The 24,669-nt window shown below is 41.9% G+C and overlaps 1 protein-coding gene across 3 annotated transcripts in view; it reads left to right on the top strand.

The window, feature by feature from the left end:
* LOC142184404 (protocadherin-11 X-linked-like) overlaps positions 1-24,669 on the top strand; it is a 905,556-nt gene that overhangs the window by 186,891 nt on the left and 693,996 nt on the right. Inside the window, exons 3-5 of one of the 3 annotated variants that reach the window (XM_075259250.1) lie at positions 2,079-4,565; positions 17,832-17,921; positions 20,149-20,921. In XM_075259250.1, the coding sequence (XP_075115351.1) occupies positions 2,079-4,565; positions 17,832-17,903 (2,559 nt within the window). In that variant the 3' untranslated portion in view covers positions 17,904-17,921; positions 20,149-20,921. Of the gene's footprint in view, positions 1-2,078; positions 4,566-17,831; positions 17,922-20,148; positions 20,922-24,669 lie in introns of those variants that run through there. The other 2 variants (XM_075259252.1, XM_075259249.1) reach the window with 2 other exon arrangements.

The raw sequence follows: 24,669 nt of genomic DNA, 5'->3' as shown, positions 1-24,669 counted from the left end.
AGGACCTCCGCCAACAGGTCCTCTCCAATACCAGCAGGTCCTGTCCAATACCAGCAGGTCCTCTCCAATACCAGCAGGTCCTCTCCAATACCAGCAGCTCCTCTCCAATACTAGCAGCTCCTCTCCAATACCAGCAGCTCCTCTCCAATACCAGCAGGTCCTCTCCAATACTAGCAGGTCCTCTCCAATACTAGCAGGTCCTCTCCAATACCAGCAGGCCCTCTCCAATACCAGCAGGTCCTCTCCAATACCAGCAGGTCTTCTCCAATACTAGCAGGTCTTCTCCAATACCAGCAGGCCCTCTCCAATACTAGCAGCTCCTCTCCAATACCAGCAGCTCCTCTCCAATACTAGCAGGTCCTCTCCAATACCAGCAGGTCCTCTCCAATACTAGCAGGTCCTCTCCAATACCAGCAGGCCCTCTCCAATACCAGCAGGTCCTCTCCAATACCAGCAGGTCTTCTCCAATACTAGCAGGTCTTCTCCAATACCAGCAGGCCCTCTCCAATACCAGCAGGTCCTCTCCAATACCAGCAGGTCCTCTCCAATACTAGCAGGTCCTCTCCAATACCAGCAGCTCCTCTCCAATACCAGCAGGTCCTCTTCAATACCAGCAGGTCCTCTCCAATACCAGCAGGTCCTCTCCAATACCAGCAGGTCCTCTTCAATACCAGCAGCTCCTCTCCAATACCAGCAGGTCCTCTCCAATACTAGCAGGTCCTCTCCAATACCAGCAGGTCCTCTCCAATACCAGCAGGTCCTCTCCAATACCAGCAGGTCCTCTCCAATACCAGCAGGCCCTCTCCAATACCGGCAGGTCCTCTCCAATACCAGCAGGTCTAATACTATGACGAGAACCTGCTGGTGAAGGCCCCGGGACAAGCTCCCTTCACACCCATTGCATGATCAGGCCTATAAGAGACACGAAAATGAAATTTTTGTATTGTATTTGGTTAAATAAATTGCCAGTTAAAGCAAAATGGTTAGATGTGCGGGTTCTCCTTGGCATCCGCCAGTCGGCTTGTTAGATGTTTCTCGAGTTAATCAGTTTTAAATATATTTTCTGGGAATTTATTTTCATGCTTCCTGGCAGCGCGGACCCATCTGGGCTAGAAAATTAGATTAACATCTCTAAAAGTGTATTTAATTTATTAGCTTAACCCGCTTTAAGGAATGGATAATGTCATTATGATTATTCGCAGGCAAACCAGAAGAAGAAAGTTATCGAGAGTACTATCGGTGTAGAAAGTAGAGGGGTGGGAATAGATCACCCCCCGGGGCTGCTGTAATGGGGGCCGTTCATAAGATTCCAGTGTAATTTCATGGCAACAAAATTTTACAGCTACAATCTACTATAAAGTGCCAAAAAGACTTTACTTTTTGGTTTCGAAATTGAGTTACTAGCATTTCCCGCGACTTTGTCCGTGGCCCCCCCTCCCTGCGCGACTCACCTGAAGTGCGGTGCCCGGTGTGCCCCCTGGCCTCTTTCCTTCTGACTCCCACCCACTCCACCCCCAGCATGGTGTCCCCATCCCCGAACCCCCCACCCCTGGAGCCCGCGGCCCAAGCACCCCTGTACCCCAGCCCCCCCACCCCTATGCACCTTGTGTACTCACCGTTCTATGCGGCGCGCGTAGCCCAAAATGCTGGCAACATATTGGTATATGGGCTTATAGACTTCACATGACATTGTATTAACGGCCGGAACACAGCCCCATATACTTTAATGTATCTATTCACCCTTAAGAGGGTTTTAGGATCCAGACCTTCACTGATCAAAACCATCAAATGCATTTTGCTCTACAGAGGGTTCACATGGTTCGCTTTAGGCTTTAGACTCAACTGGCCTCATGTTTTCTCCAAAATTGGCCAATCAACATACATAAAGTCATCCATTGGAACTTGATATGAGTCTTCGTCATATTGGAACTGGCCATTTTGGATGGTAATCATCATATATCCATGAATAGTTGATTGATCACTATATTGATACTTTTAGATAATGTTCTTGAGAGTTGTTTATGTTGTTCACTACAAAAATATTCATTGGCTGTTTTGTTCTTTTTTTGTTATTATAGGGCCAAAATGTCTTTGGACTTGACGTCATCGAAACTCCTGAAGGAGATAAGTGGCCCCAACTTATTGTCCAGCAGAGCCTGGACCGAGAGCAGAGGGATACTTACGTCATGAAAATCAAAGTGGAAGATGGTGGGAATCCTCCGAGGTCGAGTACGGCAATTTTACAAGTCACGGTCACCGACGTGAATGACAATCGTCCTGTTTTTAAGGATAAAGACATTGAAGTGAATATTCCAGAAGACGCTGCGGTGGGGACCTCCGTGACACAGCTTCATGCCACTGATGCTGACCTGGGCTCCAATGCCAAGATTCATTTTTATTTTGGAAATCAGATTTCCAACCTTGCCAGGCGCCATTTTGCCATTGACAATAATACTGGATTAATTACAGTCAAGGAACCTCTGGATCGTGAAGAATCTCACTACCATAAATTAACAGTTTTGGCAAGTGATGGCAGTTCGACTCCATCTCGGGCCACCGTCACCATAAACATCACAGACATCAATGATAACATTCCTTCGATTGATACAAGGTATATTATAAACCCAGTAAATGGAACTGTGCAAATATCCGAGAAGGCGCCAATTAATACAAAAATCGCCTTGATCACCGTTACAGATAAGGATGCCGATCTTAATGGCAAGGTGACTTGTTTCACGGACCATGACGTTCCCTTCAGGTTAAAACCAGTGTTTGACAATCAGTTCCTATTGGAGACGGCGGCCCCTCTGGATTATGAAACCACCAGGGAATATGCAATCAAAATCGTTGCCTCCGATTCTGGAAAGCCACCACTCAACCAATCTGCTATGCTACTTATTAAAGTGAAGGATGAGAACGACAATCCTCCGATTTTTACTCTTCCTGTCATTGGTCTGTCTTTTGTGGAAAACAATCCACCTGGCACAGAGTTGACCAAAATTAGCGCCACCGATGCAGATAGTGGGCGCAATGCTGAGCTGAGTTATATGCTGGGCCCCAATGCCCCTACCATATTTAACCTTGATAGACGCACAGGTATTCTCACCGCTGTAAGGAAATTGGACCGGGAGAAGCAGGACAGGTATACCTTTACCGTGATTGCTAGGGATAATGGATTGCCTTCCCTACAAACCAATACCACAGTGACCTTATCAGTTCTGGATCAAAATGATAACAGTCCCTCATTCACCCATAATGAATACAACTTTTATGTGCCAGAGAATCTACCGACTTATGGCACCGTTGGTCTCATCACGGTAACGGATGAAGATATCGGAGAGAACGCTGAGTTTACTCTCTCCCTTGTGAACGCAAGGGATAATTTTATAATTGATCCCCATACAGGGGTTATTAAACCAAATATAACCTTTGACAGGGAGCAACAAGGTTCCTACACTTTTCAAGTCAAAGCCGTTGATCGAGGAACCCCTCAAAAATCTTCAACGGTAAAAGTGACCATCTTCGTTGAGGACGTCAATGATAACAGGCCTGTATTTGTCATCCCATCCACCAATTACTCGTATGAATTGGTGCCAACCTCAACCAACCCTGGCTCGATTGTAACCAAAGTCTTTGCCGTGGATAATGACACCGGGATAAATGCAGACTTACGTTACAGTATAGTAGGAGGAAACTCAAGGGGTCTATTCACCATCGATGAAAGGAGTGGTAATATTAGCTTGAAGGAGAAAATACTGGCCGGTGATCATGGGTTACACCGACTTGTCATAAAAGTAAATGACTCAGGGAAGCCTGAGCCTTTCCACACTCTTGCGCTGGTGCATTTGTTTGTTAATGAGACCATCACCAATGGATCTTATGTTCAAGAACTTGTGAGGAGAAACATGGAAACACCTGTTGGACAGAACATCGGAGATGGAGAGATAACACCACAAACCAACGACTATGTCAAAATCATCATTGCAATCATTGCAGGGACCATGACTGTGATTTTGGTCATTTTTGTCACGGCTCTGGTACGTTGCCGCCAAACCCCCCGCCACAAGGTGGTTCAGAAGAACAAGCAGAGTGGAGAGTGGGTTTCTCCAAACCAAGAAAACCGTCAGATCAAGAAAAAGAGAAAGAAGAAGAAGCGTTCTCCAAAAAATCTTCTCCTCAATTTTGTGACTATCGAAGAATCTAAGACCGAAGATCCAGCCCATGAACACATCAATGGCACGTTGGACATCCCGGTGGAGTTAGAAGAGCAAACTATGGGGAAATATAATTGGGGCACTACTCCGACTACATTCAAACCTGATAGTCCAGATCTGGCCAAGCACTACAAGTCTGCTTCTCCGCAACCTACCTTCCAGATAAAACCTGAGACACCGGTTCCTCCTAAAAAACATCACGTGATTCAGGAACTACCGCTGGACAACACATTTGTTGTGGGCTGTGACTCATTGTCTAAGTGCTCCTCCAGCAGCTCGGATCCTTACAGTGTCTCGGAGTGCAGTTGTCAAGGAGGCTTCAAGGCGCCTGGTCCCATCCACACACGACAGGTAATTTAGAAATGAATTCCTTCTTGTCCTTGTTGTCTGTGGAATTTCACGGCTTCCATTTCTTCTGATTCCTGGTTTTGTCTTAGTATATTTAGCAATGATGCAGATTACAAGCCAAAATCGTAGTCAGTGCCTGGCCGAGGCCTAAAAACACAATCACCTAATGATTAATCGGTACTGCTACAGAATGAAATGTGAGATGATTTGCATTAGGATGGCTATGGCCTGTAGATGGCAATGCAGCTCTCTGCCGTAGAGTTCTGCACTAAGCTTTAGAAGCTGGAAGACACAGTGTGAGGGCAGTAACTGGATTGTATGCCTAGGACTCGGTCATCTGGGCCAGGTGCAAAGCAATAAAGCTGTGCAGAATCTGATAAGTGCGCCTTAATGGTAATGGAATGGCGGCTTCCGCTGGACTGAGCCCTATTGCACGTTCTTCATTTATTGCAGGCCAGCTTTCTTAAGGAAAAGAAATGAGCAGAAGGTGGTGGTGGTGGTGGGGGGGGGGGGGGCAGTGAGGTCCAATTTCTTTCTATAAGGGAGTGTTATCTGAGCACATTGTTATCCAGACTCAGTCTAGATAGGGGCATGAGGCTGACACTATTCTATTCTGATGTCCATGTGTATTGTCAGCAATGCTAATAGATTAGAGGGGCCCACTTACCTGGGGGGGGGGGCACAAGCAGATACTATAGTAGGTAACAAGTATCCATTGTCATCATAATATTCTGTCATTGTCAGGAGAGGTTCCTTCTTTCTTCTTTTTACCCCCCCCCCCCCCTTCCTAACAAAACTAGAAGATTGGAGGGCCCCTCTGGGGGGCCCACATGCAGGCACTCCACTTGCAGTTACCTATAGTAAGTAACCATTGGTGCCATAGTATTCTCAGGGTTAGGAGGGTCTCCTTGACTTTTCCTCCTTTCTGCACTGCTAGCAATACTGATAGATTGGAGGGTTGCCTCGTAGGTGGAGGTCCCACAAGCAGGCACTCTACTTCTTGGTACCTATAGTAGGTAACTAGTACCCTTAGTCATTATAGTAATATCTCAGGGTTAGGAAGGTCTCCTTGTCTTTTCTTCCTTTCTCAATAATCACTCCTGGCAATACTGATAGACTGGATTGGCCCCTTGTAGCTGGAGGGCCCACAAGCAGGCACTCTACTTCTTGGTACCTACAGTAGGTAACTAGTATCCGTTGTCATTATAGTATTCTCCTAGGGTGGGGAGAATCTCCTTGTCTTTTCCTCCTTTCTGCAATAATCACTTCTAGCAATACTGATAGATTGGAGGGGCCCCTCGTAGCTGCAGGGCCCACAAGCAGGCACCTATATTAGGTAGCTAGTATCCTTTGTCATCATAGTATCCTCCTAGGTTCAGGAGAGTCGCCTTGTTTTTTTCTTCTTTCTCCAGTAGCAATACTAGCAGATCGGAAGGGCCCCTCTTAGTTGGGGGCCCACATGCAGCTACTCCACTTGTTGCTATATGCAGTAGATAGTTATATCCATAATATACAATCTGAAAATACTGTACTGGAAAGGACTCATAGCTAGCATAGCAGAGCTGAGTCTGTTAGACTTCCAGTTAACCCATGAAAGATGCAACAAAGTATCAACTAAAAATAGACGTGTAGTTCTATAGTATATACCCCGGAGACATGGACAGTATAATGTATCCAGGTTACAGGGCGATCGCTACACGACCTTCTCATCCCTTGTTATCTTCATCGCTTCTTTCTTAGCTGCAAGATTTACAAGTTTGTTTTCTGCTAAATTTTGCAAATGAAGAGCTGGAAATGAATCTTCTGTCTATTTGTATGAACTTGACGGGTAATAAATGACATCTCAGCTCCCAAGATGGTGCGCTGATGGTTTAATTACATGTAGATGTGGCCCATTCGCAGACTATAACCTTGTTATAACCTCCCAGCGCTGGAGGTAGCAGAGCTCTCAGTGTATTAGCGCACTAGCTGGAGGTATTAATTATACATTACATAGCATAGTGAACTGCATTATACCGCTGCTCTGGATGGGGGCGGCTGCCGGGCGCCGTGATACTATAGTGTGCAAGCGAAAGAGCAGAGACCAATGTGTCATCAGAGTGCTGCTCGCTGTGCAGCGGACACGTATTTGTTATTTACTCTTGCATATGTTTTCCTAGTAATTCCAGATAGTGAAGGTCGTTCTATTCACTGACTTCATCTGTATCACTTGTATACAATGGTTCCGAGTGATTGACAATCCGCCCGGGATGAGTTACAAGGGAAGCCATGTTTTATTGCTGAGTGCTTTATTTTATAGGCTCATGTCAGGGCTGCTATTAATTGTCATCTTATGACACATGGAAACTTCCAGTATGGAGCTCAGCATGGGAGATATTGATCTCCTGAGAAAGCCGAGATTTATAGAGGTCTGTGTCATATTTCACCAGATTACAGGGCGCTCAGATACCTGGACTGTATATACTGCACATAGGGCTGTATATATCATGAGGGAGTGGAGACAGGGGAGAGCAGGCGCACAATTAAGTGGAAGGAGGAATGTCCTGGACCCAAAGTGTCAGTGTCTTGCACCCCATGTGCCATTATCCTGTACCCCAAGTGTCATTATCCTGTACCCCAAACATCATTATCCTGTACCCCAAGCATCATAATCCTGTACCCCAAACATCATTATCCTGTACCCCAAGCATCATAATCCTGTACCCCAAACATCATTATCCTGTACCCCAAGCATCATAATCCTGTACCCCAAACATCATTATCCTGTACCCCAAGCATCATAATCCTGTACCCCAAACATCATTATCCTGTACCCCAAGCATCATAATCCTGTACCCCAAACATCATTATCCTGTACCCCAAGCGTCATTATATTGTACCCCAAACATCATTATCCTGTACCACAAGCATCATAATCCTGTACCGCAAGTGTCATAATCCTGTACACCAAGTGTCCTTATCCTTTACCCCAAATGTCATTATCCTGTTCCCCCAGAGTCAGCATGTCTTTATCCTGTAACCCAAATTTCAGTGTGTGTTATCCTGTACCCCAACTATATTTATCCTGTACCCCAAGCTTCATTGTCCTTTACCCCAAATATCATTATCTGTAACCCAATTGTTGTTATCTTGTACCCTTAGTGTCATTATCTTATACTCTAAACAACCCAGTGTCAGCATGTCAGTGTCCTGTACCCCAAATTTCAGCCTGTCATTATCCTTTACCCCAATTATCAGTGTATCAGTACCCTGTACCCCAAGTGTCAGTGTGTCATTATCTTATCCTTCAAGGGTCAGAGTGTCATTACCCCAAGTGTCCACCTGTTGTTTTCCTGTACCCCAAGTGTCAGCGTGTCATTATCTTATACCTAAAGTGTCAGTGTGTCATTATCCTGCACCCCAACTTTCTTTGTCTATTCAACTCACTTCTTAAGTGTTATTCTAAGAGAAGGCAGAACTCAAGAAAATCTATAAATGTAAAACAAATTTCCTTTTCTTATTATTCAATGCACAGTGATTGTAAAGTGATAGGATGGAAGGAACGGAGACATCATGGAAAATAGGAAAACATTGAGGTGTCTCCTTGTCCTGTACATTTCTATAGTCCTAATCCTGACACCCCTCTAGAGCACGGACAATACAACGTCCTATATATCCATGAATATTAGTATCTATAGGATAATTAACCCTTGTCCTGGTCTATAGATTCCCAGCCTCCACCCCTCACATATAGCATTATAGCATGCTACAGTCTGTCATGGCTTCCTGTTATGGAAATTCTACAGCCGATGGCAAGTACACGACCGTTCCCATTATATGCCGCCATTCTCCTTTAGGCATTAATTACATTTCCGTCTTTTCTGCAAATTTTATAAAGAAAAAAAAAGTCAATAGATTCTGAATAAGACAAAAAAAAATCTTCTTCCATATACATAAGAGGAGCAGTATGGCAGCCGGGTGGATACCTGTCATAATAGAAGTAAATATGAAGTTCTGGAGTCTTTGTGCAGATATGACGCCTCCAGGATGATCACATCTGTATTCTCCATGAATGTGTCACCGATAAAGCTGAGTCCCAGCTCAATGTTATATATTGTGTTGACTCTGCACATTGGGTAATGTGTGAGCCCCGGGACTCTGCATTAGGTGCCATTCACTGCATTGATTTTTCTATTGGGCCGGAATATAATGGGCTGCTTGTAGTTGGTATTTATAGCGAACCAATATCTCCATCTTTTGTAGCTCATAGAATCACATGGGCTTGAGGGGCTCCTACCAGGAACAATCAGACCTCTCCCATCTATCATTTATAGAGTGCAAGTAATTGAACATTGGGGCAAAAGCTTTTTCATTTTTGCTGTATTACATGGAGTATCTGAGGGTGTTATTGATGACTTGGTAGGGTGAATGGCTGCTGGAAATGAGTGAAAGTGTAAAGAAAGACGGCTTTAACCCCTTTAATGGAATCCAATATATCACAAGTGAGTATGTGTAGGCTGTCGGCTAGAGTATGTATAATGCACAATAGAAGAAATTATTTTAAGATACATTTTTGTGCACCTGCATATGTCACTGTGCACCTGCATACCCTTAAGATATGTCCCTGTGCACCTGCATATGCTTAAGATATGTCCCTGTGCACCTGCATATGCTTAAGATATGTTCCTGTGCACCTGCATATGCTTAAGATATGTTCCTGTGCACCTGCATATGCTTAAGATATATTCTTGTGCATCTGCATATGCTTAAGATATGTTCCTGTGCACTTGCATATGCTTAAGATTTGTTCCTGTGCACTTGCATATGCTTAAGATATATTCCTGTGCACTTGCATATGCTTAAGATTTGTTCCTGTGCACATGCATATGCTTAAGGTATGTGCATGTGCACCTTCATATGCTTAAGATATGTCCCTGTGCACATGCATATGCTTAAGATATGTCCCTGTGCACCTGCATATGCTTAAGATATGTCCCTGTGCACCTGCATATGCTTAAGATATGTCCCTGTGCACCTGCATATGCTTAAGATATGTCCATGTGCACCTGCATATGCTTAAGATATGTCCCTGTGCACATGCATATGCTTAAGATATGTCCCTGTGCACCTTCAAATGCTTAAGATATGTCCATGTGCACCTGCATATGCTTAAGATATGTTCCTGTGCACCTGCATATGCTTAAGATATATTCTTGTGCATCTGCATATGCTTAAGATATGTCCATGTGCACCTTCATATGCTTAAGATATGTCCCTGTGCACATGCATATGCTTATGATATGTCCCTGTGCACATGCATATGCTTAAGATATGTCCCTGTGCACCTGCATATGCTTAAGATATGCCCATGTGCATCTGCATATGCTTAAGATTTGTTCCTGTGCACTTGCATATGCTTAAGATATATTCCTGTGCACCTGCATATGCTTAAGATATGTCCCTGTGCACCTGGAGATGTTTAAAATACGTTCCTGTGCACCTGCATATGCTTAAGATATGTCCCTGTGCACATGCATATGCTTAAGATATGTCCCTGTGCACCTGCATATGCTTAAGATATGTCCATGTGCACCTGCATATGCTTAAGGTATGTGCATGTGCACCTTCATATGCTTAAGATATGTCCCTGTGCACCTGCATATGCTTAAGATATGTCCCTGTGCACCTGCATATGCTTAAGATATGTCCCTGTGCACCTGCATATGCTTAAGATATGTCCCTGTGCACCTGCATATGCTTAAGATATGTCCATGTGCACCTGCATATGCTTAAGATATGTCCCTGTGCACATGCATATGCTTAAGATATGTCCCTGTGCACCTTCAAATGCTTAAGATATGTCCATGTGCACCTTCATATGCTTAAGATATGTCCCTGTGCACATGCATATGCTTATGATATGTCCCTGTGCACCTGTATATGCTTAAGATATGTCCATGTGCACCTGCATATGCTTAAGATATGTTCCTGTGCACCTGCATATGCTTAAGATATATTCTTGTGCATCTGCATATGCTTAAGATATGTCCATGTGCACCTTCATATGCTTAAGATATGTCCCTGTGCACATGCATATGCTTATGATATGTCCCTGTGCACATGCATATGCTTAAGATATGTCCCTGTGCACCTGCATATGCTTAAGATATGCCCATGTGCATCTGCATATGCTTAAGATTTGTTCCTGTGCACTTGCATATGCTTAAGATATATTCCTGTGCACCTGCATATGCTTAAGATATGTCCCTGTGCACCTGGAGATGTTTAAAATACGTTCCTGTGCACCTGCATATGCTTAAGATATGTCCCTGTGCACATGCATATGCTTAAGATATGTCCCTGTGCACCTGCATATGCTTAAGATATGCCCATGTGCACCTGCATATGCTTAAGATATGTCCATGTGCACCTGCATATGCTTAAGGTATGTGCATGTGCACCTTCATATGCTTAAGATATGTCCCTGTGCAGCTGCATATGCTTAAGATATGTCCCTGTGCACCTGCATATGCTTAAGATATGTCCCTGTGCACCTGCATATGCTTAAGATATGTCCATGTGCACCTGCATATGCTTAAGATATGTCCCTGTGCACATGCATATGCTTAAGATATGTCCCTGTGCACCTTCAAATGCTTAAGATATGTCCCTGTGCACATGCATATGCTTATGATATGTCCCTGTGCACCTGCATATGCTTAAGATATGTCCATGTGCACCTGCATATGCTTAAGATATGTTCCTGTGCACCTGCATATGCTTAAGATATATTCTTGTGCATCTGCATATGCTTAAGATATGTCCCTGTGCACTTGCATATGCTTAAGATATATTCCTGTGCACTTGCATATGCTTAAGATATGTCCCTGTGCACATGCATATGCTTAAGATATGTTCCTGTGCACCTGCATATGCTTAAGATATATTCCTGTGCACTTGCATATGCTTAAGATTTGTTCCTGTGCACTTGCATATGCTTAAGATATATTCCTGTGCACCTGCATATGCTTAAGATATGTCCCTGTGCACCTGCATATGCTTAAGATATGTCCCTGTGCACCTGGAGATGTTTAAAATACGTTCCTGAGCACCTGCATATGCTTAAGATATATCCATGTGCACCAGAAAATGTTTAAGATTAGTTCACACATAAGGATTTGATGCGGATCTTCAGGCAGATTCTATCTCAAAACCAGCACCAAATTCTGCCTTGAATGTGTTTCCTGTTGTTTTCATTGGAAGGCAGAGAGCAAAGCAGAAAAAAGTCAAAGGGGTGGTAAATGAAGAGGAATCTAAGATGGAAGTCCACTTCAATTCCTCTTTATATTTCGCCATGTGAAGAGCCCCTTAGACTATTCTGGGTTGTTGGCTAATTTTTCTTTTGCTTCTTGTATTTCCAAGACCTGCTTTTCATGACATTTTGCTTGTGCAGCTGCAGGTTTAGAGCTCAGTGGAAGTTTCCTATGAAGATAGCCATTCTATAGTAGTATCTTTGCCATAGAAGAGAGATTCAGACTGGTTTGCTTTTTTCTATTTTCCAGACCTGCTTTTTGTGACATATGCTGCTTGTGGAGCTACAGGTTCAGAGCTCAGTGGATATTTCCTGTAAAGCTAGCCTTTCTGTGTGTGCAGTTTTGCCATCGGAAAAGACAACATAGCAAAGATTTGCTTGTATAGCTCTATATTGTCTGGTTTCTTTTGTGTGTTTTTTCCAAGATATGCCTTTTGTGATATGTTGCTTGTGGAGCTGGAGCTGGTTCAGAGCTCAGTGGATGTCTCCTGAGGGCTTTCCTTGTTGTAAGTGCACTTTCACTATGGGAAAAATATAATAATAATGAACGCCTTGAAGAGGTTCAGGCTGTTTCATATCATCTGATTTAGTTTTTTTTTTATTTTCAAGCCTTTCTTTCCCTGACATGTTGCTTGTGGAGCTGCAGATTCAGAGCTCAGTGGATGTTCCCAATGTAGTTAACATGTCTCTATGTGTCCTTGGAAAAATAATTATTATTGTTGCTTTGTCAGTATACCTGTAGAGGTTCAAGATGCTCTATAATGTTTTCTGATTTCTGTCTTGCTTTTTCTCTTTCAACCCCAACTTTTGCCTATCTTGTTGCTTGTGGAGTTGCAGGTTCAGAGCTCAGTGGGTGTCCCCTGCCAAGCTAACAATTCATTATGTACCGGGAGAGGTTCAGTCTACTCTGTTGGCTTATTTCAGTTTTTTCTTTTGTTCTCCTATGTTTTTTTTTTTGTTTTTTTTTAAATGTAGATTGTGAACCCGACATAGAGCTCACAATGTACATTTTTTTCCCTATCAGTATGCCTTTTGGAATCTGGGATGGAAATCCATGCAAACACGGGAGAGCATACAAGCTCCTTGCAGATGGTTTTTTGCCCTTGGTGGGATTTGAACACCAGGACTCCAGCACTGCAAGGCTACAGTGCTAACCACTGAGCCACCGTGTGGCCCCTGTTCTCCTATGTTTAATACCTACATGTTACTTGTGGAGCTCTAGCTTCAAAGTTCAGGGGGTGTTTCTTACGAAGCTATGTGCACCTATGTGTTGTGGAAAAATTATTTTTTAGCTATGGTCAGGTTCAGTCCCATCTATATTGAGGCCTGAGTTCTCTTTATATTTTTTTCCTATTTTCAGACCTGCTTTCATTGACATGTTGCTTGTGAGACTGCAAGTTCAGAGCTCAATAGTTGTTCCCTGCATTTCTCTCTCTTACCTTATTCCTATTCCTTTAGTTTCTGTCTACTCCCTTTGCTACTGACATGACAATTTATGATGTGTTTTTTGGGAGATAATGCAAATGAAGAAGCTAAGTACTAAAAGAAGGAATCTGTGACTGAAATGCCAGGCTACAAACAAGCTTGTAGTAAGCCATACAGGCTCTGACAGAACAGGGTTTGTTAGTAGTCAGTTACCGGGAGCACATATAGGCCTTGTATACCCAAATGCTGAAATGCTTCAGAGCTGAAAGCAAAGGTCAACTCCTCTGCTCTTATTACAAAGATTCAAAAATATGTCTGAAACTGTGCCCCACATGCCTATAGGTCATGTCTGGTATTGCACTTTAGCTTTGGAATGGAATTAAAGTGCAATAACATACACAACCTGAAGACCGGTGTGGTGCTGTGTTAGAAAGAAGCCGCCACGTTTTTATTATAATCCTGTTTAACCCTTTAGGCGACAAAGAAATGAGGGTCCTGCTTTGTATATATCCTATGGAGTTTATGAATAGGGCTCAAGATACAATGTCCAATAAAATATATCCTTTAGTAAATCTCCAATAAAAGATATAGCCATGCAAATGACCCTAAGAAAACTAGAAAGTGTCTTGGAAACGACACGATTGATACATGGCCAGCCGATATGAGTGCGCAGTGGGCGGAGCTATGTGTACAAGTAGTACATTAGGGTATTTATGGGTTATTACGTCTTCATTACCGGAAGCATATTGAATAGATCGCACTGTGCGGATTGTCCCACAGTATATGAATCAAGTGCAGCGTATCCTATACACACGACTATAAATTAGTTCCACCGCGTTAAGCATCATCACTTGATATATTTCACATTCATGATTTTTTTTTTTTTTTGCGTGGCTGTAAGGCAGAGAGAATATATGACGCCGGCCCCAGTCATCTGTTTATATTCTGCTGATTTAATTGAACCATATGAGACATTGTATCAGTGCCAAGGAATTAATATATTTTATCTTGTACGGCCAACTTTAAAGAAGAAGTACATGGCGGCCCCTCGCCGTAAATCACTGGCCAAATGGAGGTGTTCTAGGCACTTTAATGTGGTGTTTGTCCTGGGCGGCCTCTGACTAGCACGGCTGTGACTTCTGAGCAATTACTCCATGAAGTGTTCGGCTGCCAGGAAGTGACACTCTTACCTCTGTCCCCGGCTCCGAGGAACTGACTTATCTACTTAAAAGAGAACACACAGCTTTTATAGTCCAGTCATTTCTATCAGGTTTTGGGGTTTTTCTGTTATTGACTTGTTCAGACATCTTAAAATTGTTAGTTACATGTTTTTTTGTTTTTGTTTTTTTGTTTTAATTGTAGCACTAGTGAGATTATTTATTGTAGCGAGACCAGATTCTGCCATCTTTAATAGTAACTCACATCGCATGATAGTGATATTGTCCTCTCTCACTTTATCTCCTTCTTCTCTCCTTTTTCCTTCTCTCTCCTACTTTCCTCCTCTCTCTATCTCTCTCCTTGTGTCTCCTCTCTTTCTATCCTTTGCTCCTTCCTTCCTTCCTTCCTTCCTTCCTTCCTTCCTTCCCTCCCCTTTCCTTCCCCTTTCCTTCCTTCCTCTCTTTCTCTTCCTTCCCTTCCCTTCCCCTTGTTGTTTTCTCTCTTCTTTCATTCTATTCTCTTCAGCTGTCTCTTATCTTCTCTTCCTTTCCGTTTCCCTCTCTTCCCCACCTTTTCTCTCATCTTCCTATTTTCTCTATCCCCCTTTTTTTCTTCCTCTTTTTCTTTCTCTTACTATTCTTTCCTTCTCTCTCACCATTTTTTTCTTTCTCCCTCTTTTTTCTCTCTTTATCCGCTTCCCCGCTGCTTCGTTTTTCTCTCTCATTCTTTTTCCTTCTTTTATTCTTTCTCTTTCTCTATCTCTGTCATTCTCTCCAGCTCATTCAATATTAATCTCATGTTGCTATATTATATGACACTTCTCCAGTAATAATAATGCTAGTAATAAGTCTCTGTTCACACTTATGTTGGCTTTGCATTATGGAAAGATGTAGCATGCAGCTCTGTCCTTACTGTCCAACAGATAAACACTGCAGCCGAACACTAAAGACCCTACAATAAGTCATTGGGGTTAATGGGCAGCACTGTATCCACCCTACATGTAACAAGGCTCAGTTCACACTTGTATTAGTTTTTTTCTGGTTGATTTCCTTTACCTTTTGCTGCTGCATTATTGTAGGCCAATAAGATAAAAAAAACAAAAAAACAATCATAACTTATTGTAGTAGATCACAACAGATTCCCTTACATTTGCCGTATACCTGAAGTGGGTCAGAAGGGGGAATGTGTCTCATTAGGGGGAGGCGGTGCAGGGACTTATTAGACCAAACATTTCCTGCTAAGAATTCTGGGTAAGGAATATGCAAATAAGACCTCATTGGTGTAAAAGAGGAAATTGCTTCCAGCGCCATCTTGGAAGGAGCTCCCTACAGCCAGCCCGTCCCCTGCGGAGGATTCTTCTCTTCTCCGTGGACTTATTCTGACTTGGCTATTACTCGCAGATTATGCCCTTAGGTTTCTTTGAAAATCAGGAATTGATCAATAGGGAGCTCCTTGCGATAGGTGGTGCTAGGTGTAAGTTATTTACATAAACATGACAACAGTGTGAACAGGACCTATGGAACAGCCACGTTCTTTGGTACCTTTGCTGGAAATTGCTGCAGGAAAACCAGAGGAGGCGGAACATGACAGACAAATGACACCAGAATACTGGTGTAGATGGGGTGATAAATTCCCCTCAATGCCTCAATTTTACTGTTGCTTTAATAAACATTAATTCAGTGGGATCAGATCAATGGGATCAGACCAATGGGATCAGACCAATGGGATCGGATCAGTGGGTTCCCAGCAGCCGGATCTCCACCAGTCCTAGTCTTACCAGGACACTGTGCTGCTTTGACTGTGAGGTCTGCATCTCGATGTGCTCTGTATATCATATAGATGGGAGTCTTGTCCAAGTATAGCAGGACATTATAGAATATAAGTGACAGGCGCGGCTCTGCTTGTTCTTTATACGGCCGCCTGTAGCATTACAATAATAAATGCTGTTGTATTGATTTTCTGGCAAAATTCATCAACACTGATACTTAGAGAAGCCGTGATCTAATGTCCGAGCCGTGGGATGGAGGATAACAGTGTATTTCAGTATATAAGAACGGTGTGCAAAGGTCAGGATGGAGAATTCACATCCAATGAATCTCCACTCCATCTCCAATCTTACAGAAATCCGGATGTAATTCTTGTCTCCATTGTATACCCACATTGCAGGATAATCTTGAACTCTTTAAATCTACTTACAGTACTATGCTTTACTTATCATGGACAAAAGGCTATACTCCAGTTGCATCCAAAGCTGCATTCACAATTCTGTAGGTTACTACTAATTGTGGATGCAGCTCTGGCTGTGACTGGAGTATATAAAACTTCCGTACAGGTTTGAATGTTGAAGTATATCAGGTGTTCTGATTATCTTTTGCTACTTCATCCAACTCCTTAGATGTTCATGGTAAGATTTTTCAACTACTACCGATAAGCGCGCGGCAGACGTCCAGCGTTGCGCCTTCCTTTGTATCTGTGTCTACTTTGCTGTCTTCCTCCCTGTCTTTGTGTCTATACTTCTCCTATTTGCTCCTTAGATGTGACATTTATACCTTGACAGGGTTTGCAGCCTTTGTTGTGGCCGACAAGAATCCTCTATGAATTTTGCTCGTATTTTTGCTTCCATTTACTTATATATATGGAAAGCAAAATTTCAATCGTCCAGCGCCCGATACTCCGGGATCCCGGCCATATTGTACCATTGGGTGCTAGGTGATTGGAATTGATGGATTAGCCAAGTATCTGGATAAGCAATGTCTGGCATCGCTAATATACAACTTGTACAATAAACTGTCTGATCAGTATCTACTGTAGTGCAAAAGTTTTAGGCAGTTGCTGCAAAGTAGGAATGTTTTCAAAAATACAATGATAGTTTATTTTTGTAGATTAATAAAATGAACTGAATGAAGAAAAGAGAAATGTAAATCACATCAATATTTGGTGTGACCTTTGCCCTTTGCCTTCTTCTTAGTACAGACAATTTATGGCTGAACTCAGCATAGATCTTCTGTAGATGTAGGCTTGCTCCAATCCTTCTACCTCTTTATGTCATCCAACACAGACTGGATGACGTTGACATCAGGGCCATATCATCACTTTAAAGGGCAAAGGTCACACTAAATATTGATGGGATAGTAGCCCTTCTATTTCCAAAAACATTCTTTGCAACAGTTTTCCCCAGCCTGCTTAAAACTTTTGCACAATCCTGCATATGAAAGTGTTTTTTGGCCTTTGGCTCTCCAGAAGTGGTGAAACTACATCGCCTACCCTGCTTGTGGTTGTAGTTTCATTACTGCTGCATAGACCATAGGTAGGAGACCATCGCTATCTGGTTGAATTGTAGACGTGACTCTTGTTTCTGAACTGTGCTTCACCTTCATCTCTTCCCTTTATTTCAGCCCCTTCGCTTTCACTGGATACTTGACAATGCGGCGTCAGTAAATGTTGGGCAGCCTACAGCAGTGTCTTGATCACTGTTTGCTGTCTTGGTGAGTGCTCCATATCCTTAGAACCATTTACTTTCCTTATTCAGACTTATAATGTTAGACCACAGTCCAATAACTCTACAAGTCCAGTCCAGTTAAGTCTACTGAAGTCTTAGGCTTTGCTTCCAACAAGACGGAGACAATGTAGTTAGCAGGAACATGGTTAGTAGGAATCCTATGGCAGTACACGGGTAGATGCAGTTATGTGGCTTGAAAGCCAAGGAGAAAGATCAATGTTTTTGGCCACTAATGGGGTCTTTTGGACAGAAGATGACCATAGATGAGCAATGCCTACTCTTCCATTGCTTACATGTTCCAAATAACAACTTTAGACTATACAGGATTATATTTGTGCCCAGTTGGCCATTATTGGCCAACTACTCCAATATGGGTTTTGGGTCTTAGTAGCTTTTCGAGTTCTTAAACATAATGTCAGATTTTCATACAGTGAATAATGGTTGTCTTCAATATAAATTAAGTGGGTGAGATCATTGGTAAGACGTCTCAAACCTGAATGTTATAACTAGACGTTTAGGTGTGAGACGTCTTATCAATGATCTCACCCACTTAATGTATATAGAAGACAACCATTATTCTGTAACTTCTTCATTGCCAATTATACTTAAATTCTTGAAGTCTAAATTAAGAAATACGCATTAGATGAATGTTGGCCAAGCCCACTGGTTGAGATGGAGCCAATGATCATCTAATGGGTTTGTTGGACCCCAGATGGCCGATGTTGTGGAAAATAGTGATTATGAAGTTAGATTTTTATTCACCAATCCTTTTGTTCTTGGGGAGAGAAGCCTCTGTTAGAGACATCTTGCATCAAACTTGCCCAACTGTGTGTGCATGTGTATGGAGGGATCAGGTAAAATAGTTGTTGGACAAAGTTGGCGCCACATTTTAGCTATTGTTTGATTGAGCATTTGGCAGACAGCTATCTTATAAGACTTCCCCCCACACATGCACAATTACCTGAGCAATCCATGTGTATTGCTTATTGCAGAGGGAAGAAGACCACTGGAAGACGCCTCTGGCAGCCTCTTATCTCCACAAGAATGAAAGGATTGAAAGTTAAAATCCTTATGCATCTTATGATCTGCCATCTTGGGACTGGCCATAGGGCACCATGCATGTTAAATGGTCAACTAAGCCTGAGAAAATTGGTGGAATAGAGATGAGTTAAGCTGGTTAATAGTGTACAAGTAAATTGTCAGGTTAAAATTTTTTTATGGGAATTGAAAGAAAAATTTAGGAAATTAACAAAATTACAAAAAATGAAATCATTGGCCACCTGGTGAATCCTCCCCGGATTTACTGCCACCGGTGGTCTCTGCTGGTCTTATTGGCTTGTCCTCCAGGGAACATGGTATCTCTAAGGCAGCTGTCATGTGCTTTTATATGGCATGTCATCACTGTAGGACAAGTCAAAAAGACCAGTGGAATCCATGGGGAGGTGAGCATTTACTAGGGAAGTCATTCTTTTCAGTTCCCCTAAAAATGTCTTTAAGATTATGAAACCCTTCTTCTTAAGACTGTCTTCGAGGACTAAATCTTGTACTGTATGGTGACAATGGTGACCTGTCTCAACGACTTTGTAGATTTTCAGGAATTGACTCAATAACCATTTAGTTGACTAAATGATTGAAGTAAGAGGGTCAATGGTCAACTAAGCCAGAGTTTCTCCTAATTCCTAAACCAAGTTCAATCTACTTTAACAGATGGCATCAAAGTATCCCATGGGCTACTTGTTCTACAGGTTTAGAAGTTAGAATCTAGGGTTTTCTTAAGCAAGCCAATATCCATGTAGAGTTTTATGAACTAACACAAAACCATTTGAATTTTGGACTTGACCATTGGGCGAACTCGGTGTCCTCCTAGTGACCATGGTAAACATCAAATTGGTTAATGATGACTATGGTGGACTGACTCAATGACTGTGTTGTCCTTATTGCCGGGTAAAGTGACTTAATGACCTCATAGCCACCATGATATACTGTCTCAATGACCATCTAATTGGTTAAATGCTTAATGACTATAATTAACTTACTCGAGGACCATGTTGACCTTACTGTTGGGTAAAGAGACTCAATGACCATGAAGTGTTTGGTAAAGTGACTTAATAAGCTTATAATGATTGTGATGCACTGACTCATTGACCATGTAGTGTTTGGTGAAATGGTTTGGGGAAGAACTTTTTTTCTCATGCTGTTTCTCTATTTGCCAGCTCTGAGAACGTCACCGCATCTGGGGTCATGTACTGAGATCGTTTGCGTACACAATGAGGTTTAACCAGCAAACGTGGAGTATGGAAACAGCACGAGAAAAAAACCTTTCTACTGACTCTCTGATTGGCGAAGACTTTAATTTGGATGTGGAGACGAACCCATTCCAGCACCCATAACGAAAGGTATCCAGGGCAAGACGTCGTCTATGTATCTATCCTTCAAGGACAACAAACTTTGTGTCATACTGTAGTCATCCAAAACCAAGGTAGAACTATGAAAAGGACTCTTCCCCATCGCTCACTTGGAGGGATGGTTATAAATAAAATAGTGCATTGTTTTCAACTATTGCTTGTACAAATATATATCTTTTTTCTTTCTTTTTTTGCTTCTTTTGCTTTTTTTTTTCCCTTTTATTTATTTTTTTATTTATATAATCTGGTTGTTCATTTTGAATTAGGGAGCAATAAAACATATGCATCAATGTAAAGAAAAACACAAAGAATGTAACGTTCTTTATACACAAACTTTTTAAAGATCTGTTTCCTATAATGTACATTTAATAGATGTGTGTGTAATTTAACAGATTGCTAATTTGCTGGATTTCCCTATAGTTTTCTTAAAGAAATATACAAAGGATAAGAAGTTATACAACAGAAGAGAAGATTTGTATTCTGCTTAAATTCAGAGTTTCATGTTTCTTTCTTTTTTTCTAATCTGGAAGAGTATTTAAAGGAATATGGTGTTCCCCTTAACATATATTGCTCAATAAAGTGACTGCAATTTTTTTTTTTTTAAAAAATTTGGCGTATGTCTATAAATCATATACACAACGTGCACACACACTCTTTGCAAACATTCATATTACAAAGTAAACAAATATAATAGGGTAAAAATACGGCGTGATTGGGGGTCACCAGGTTATACGATAGGATCGGAATATACAAGAATACACAATAATATAAGTTGTCGTTTCAGCTCTTATTGGGGAGCCCATTTGTTGCCCCAAAGATATCAAGGCAATTCAAAGATGTCTAAATCAGATGAGCTGCCTGGTATATAATGCATGAACCTATAGACCCTCTTAGCCCCCCTCCCTAATATTTTCTAGAAACTAAGATATACCTAGACCTACCTAACAGTTTAGAAATGTGTAGTATTGTATGCATGTCTTATGATGTCTGTTTAGGATGTGACCTTTGTATGCCATGATACCAAAGCCAGAATTGAAATGCAAGAACCTTCAGGACTAACAAACTGAACCCGTTCCTATACTCATAGGTCCAGATTTACTAATAGTTCAGACTTAGGCGCTCTGAAAATATGCCAGATTTATCATAGTGACTGATGCTGGATGATACATTTGCATTATTGCACATTTAAGCCATGCCCAGGGGTGCAGTTGCAACAGGGCCCAGGAGCTTTATGGGGTTCATAAGCACTGGCATCAGTATTGAGATTGCAGCTTCCATCTGGCCCATAAGCCAAGGAGACCCACAGATTCCCCTAACCACACTAAGGTGGATTAAACTCCTTAACACCTGTAACCATCACTATCAAGAATTCGCTGTAGGGATGAGGTAGGGGAGCCCGAACAATAGATTGCACCAGGGCCCAGAAGACATTAGCTACGCCACTGGCCATGCCCACTTTTTCTGAGAATCCACACCCTCTACTACAGCAAGTTGAAGAATCTTAGCCTAAACTCAAACACGCCCCACTGCACCAAATACGCACCACATTGTGCCATGCTTACAAAAGTGTGTACTTTCAACCAAAATCATAAATCTGAGCCAGACAGTAAACCATAAGGAATGGACAATAATCTAAATGAGGTCCACCATGGACTTGGTCTTCTCATAACATCTGATCATCCTTAGATAGGAGGGACTAGTGCTAGAGGTCAGATCTTCATTTGCTAATGTTATGGCAACAATGGTGAAAGGGTCAAGTCAACAGTGGAGAAGGTCGGTGTGGCCATCCTAAAATTGCCCCTTCCTTCCATAGAGCTCTTAGGGGCTGTGATACTTCTAGTATGCAGGTAAGCTTGGTGCATATGCAAAGGCTTTGATCTGCTATAGAATGAATAAATTCATATGGACTCTATAGATTATTTTCTTTCACCTACTCTATACTTGTACATACTTGGTATAGTATAATTATTGCTCATTATGGCATATTTATATTGAAGTGATATTACTAGCTGCCCATGATGACATTGCATCACATGACCACAAAGGTCCATCACAGACATATCATCCATAGTGATCACCTAGGACATAGGGCTTTATTATGGGTGGCGTGCCCCTCTTTGACGACATAGATATCACAGCAGTAAGGTCAACAGAGGTCGGGATCTATGGTGGAATTTAGGTAGATTACACGGGGTGATGTTATTTTACATCATAGCGGTGTAGGATGGAACGTTGGTTGGGGTTGTGCGATTATAACACAAATGATGAACCCCTTCATAGGATTCTACATAAGTAGTCCTCGACACATGGTATACTCCGCACTATTGCTATGCTTAGGGAACCCCTTTAAAACATCTTTCCATTCTCCTATCCAATGGGAGCATAGGATAGAGGGAGAGACACCGAGATCGGGGATATATAGTGTTCTATGATTTGATACAGTAGTTCAATGTAAAAAATTCAGCCATTCCTTAAAGACAAAGCCTGTGAGTCCTGTTGGCCCCTCCCACTTAATCACTGTGTCTGGGCGGAGTCACGAGGACTCACAGGCTTTGTCTTTAAGGAGTGGCTGAATTTTTTCTACTGGATCAAATCATAGAAAACTATATATCCCCGAGCTCAGCATCATCTGCTGTATACGATGCTGCTATATATAAGAGATCTAAAAGATTCTCTTAAAATACGTTTCAGTGTATTGGTCAGTGTTTTCCCTTTTTCTAAGATGTCCGTAGTTACGGCAGAAGGAGTACATTGTTTATTGAGGAGAAGATGGTGAACGGCTGACGCCTGGATCTTCTATGCGCCGGCGTTCACCAGAATTACTCAAAGAAGATATAATAATAATTTCAAAGTCAATGCCTTGCCTAAGATTTATTCCCTTACTTATGGCTGAGATGGGGCTTTGGAGATAAATTGCGGCGCACCCCGGTGTCTGATAGCATCGGGAAATTGACAATAATCATCTTGATGGTGCAGTAAGCAGCATAAGGGAAGACACAGCGTGAACGTCATAAGTCAATTTCATTGTTCAATAACAGACTGTAAAACTTGATTTTGGAGTCGGAGAATTAGATACATGTGACCTTTACATAACGCCGCAGCCCAACGGTGCAATTTATTCCAATCACTTTGTTTTTCCAAACAGATGAGTGTAAAGTCGCCTATGAGAGCGTGACCCGTATTATCCAGATGACTGGGAGGGATTAGAATTCTATGTAGAATGGCGGAAAAAAAGCAAAACGGAGGAAAGAAAATATTGCAAAAAATATGACCGTGAAACAGCCTTGGAATGACCGGAACAAAGCGTAACCGATAAGATATGCAAATGATAGGAGTAGATGTCACCTCGCATATATTAATAATCCTATGAAAAACACAAGTTTCAATATGAACAAGGCTGGCTATCAGACAAGTCGCCTAATGCCAGGGTCAAGTCAACACTATTATATACGCATTTGTATAAGCAACGCAGTACGGTATTTATTTATTCTTAATTTTTGCTGAAATTATTCTATAGGCACCATTGTAGCAATTTTTTACCTATTTGTATCAATGATCTAATACATATGTGTTAACCATTTTGTAGTATTTCAGATGTAAGATTTTTTCAAAAAAATTCTAAGAGTGGACTCAAACATATGGGTTTTATTTATTTGTTTTCCAATTATATATATATATATATATATATATATATATATATATATATATATATTTATTTTTTTTTACATGGGGGAGCATGGGAGAGTGTTGTGAGCATGCTCTATAACATGTACACGGAGTGCAGAATCCTCCCGTGGAGAAGAAGAGCAAAAACGCGCTTGATTCTTGGGACTTTTTGGGTTCTCAGCAGGAGGGGTCAGAAAAGTGGTGGCCGAGCGTTCACAGCGACGTCGCTTTGTGATCCACCGATGTCGGCTCTTCCTATCATTGTGAAGCAGAATTCACCAAGCGTTGGATTGTTCACCCACTAATAGGGAACGTGAGCCGGCTTTAGACCGTCGTGAGACAGGTTAGTTTTACCCTAGTGATGATGTTGTCACAAATAGTAATTGCCAAGAGAGGGTTCAAGGAGAGGAAGCTTTCACCTCTGTATTTTTGGGATGTGGGGTCCTAGATTAAAGGCATTTATTTTGAGACTTGTTTTCTCACACTGGTGTACCATACACTGGCCTTAGTAAATAGGGACTGGAAGAATTAGGAATTTTACAACTTCATAAACTAGTCAAAATGTGCCAGGTTGCCATATAAGTCTTCGGACGTGTTCACACAGCTGAAATTTTGATTTTGTTTGTATAAAATGAAACTTGTGCACATGGCCATTGTGGGGAA

Source organism: Leptodactylus fuscus, chromosome 11, assembly GCF_031893055.1.
Source record: "Leptodactylus fuscus isolate aLepFus1 chromosome 11, aLepFus1.hap2, whole genome shotgun sequence".
In the NCBI taxonomy this organism is placed as follows: Eukaryota; Metazoa; Chordata; class Amphibia; order Anura; family Leptodactylidae; genus Leptodactylus; species Leptodactylus fuscus.
The sequence above is the reverse complement of the archived record's forward strand: the minus strand, read 5'-3'. Positions and strand labels throughout refer to the sequence as shown.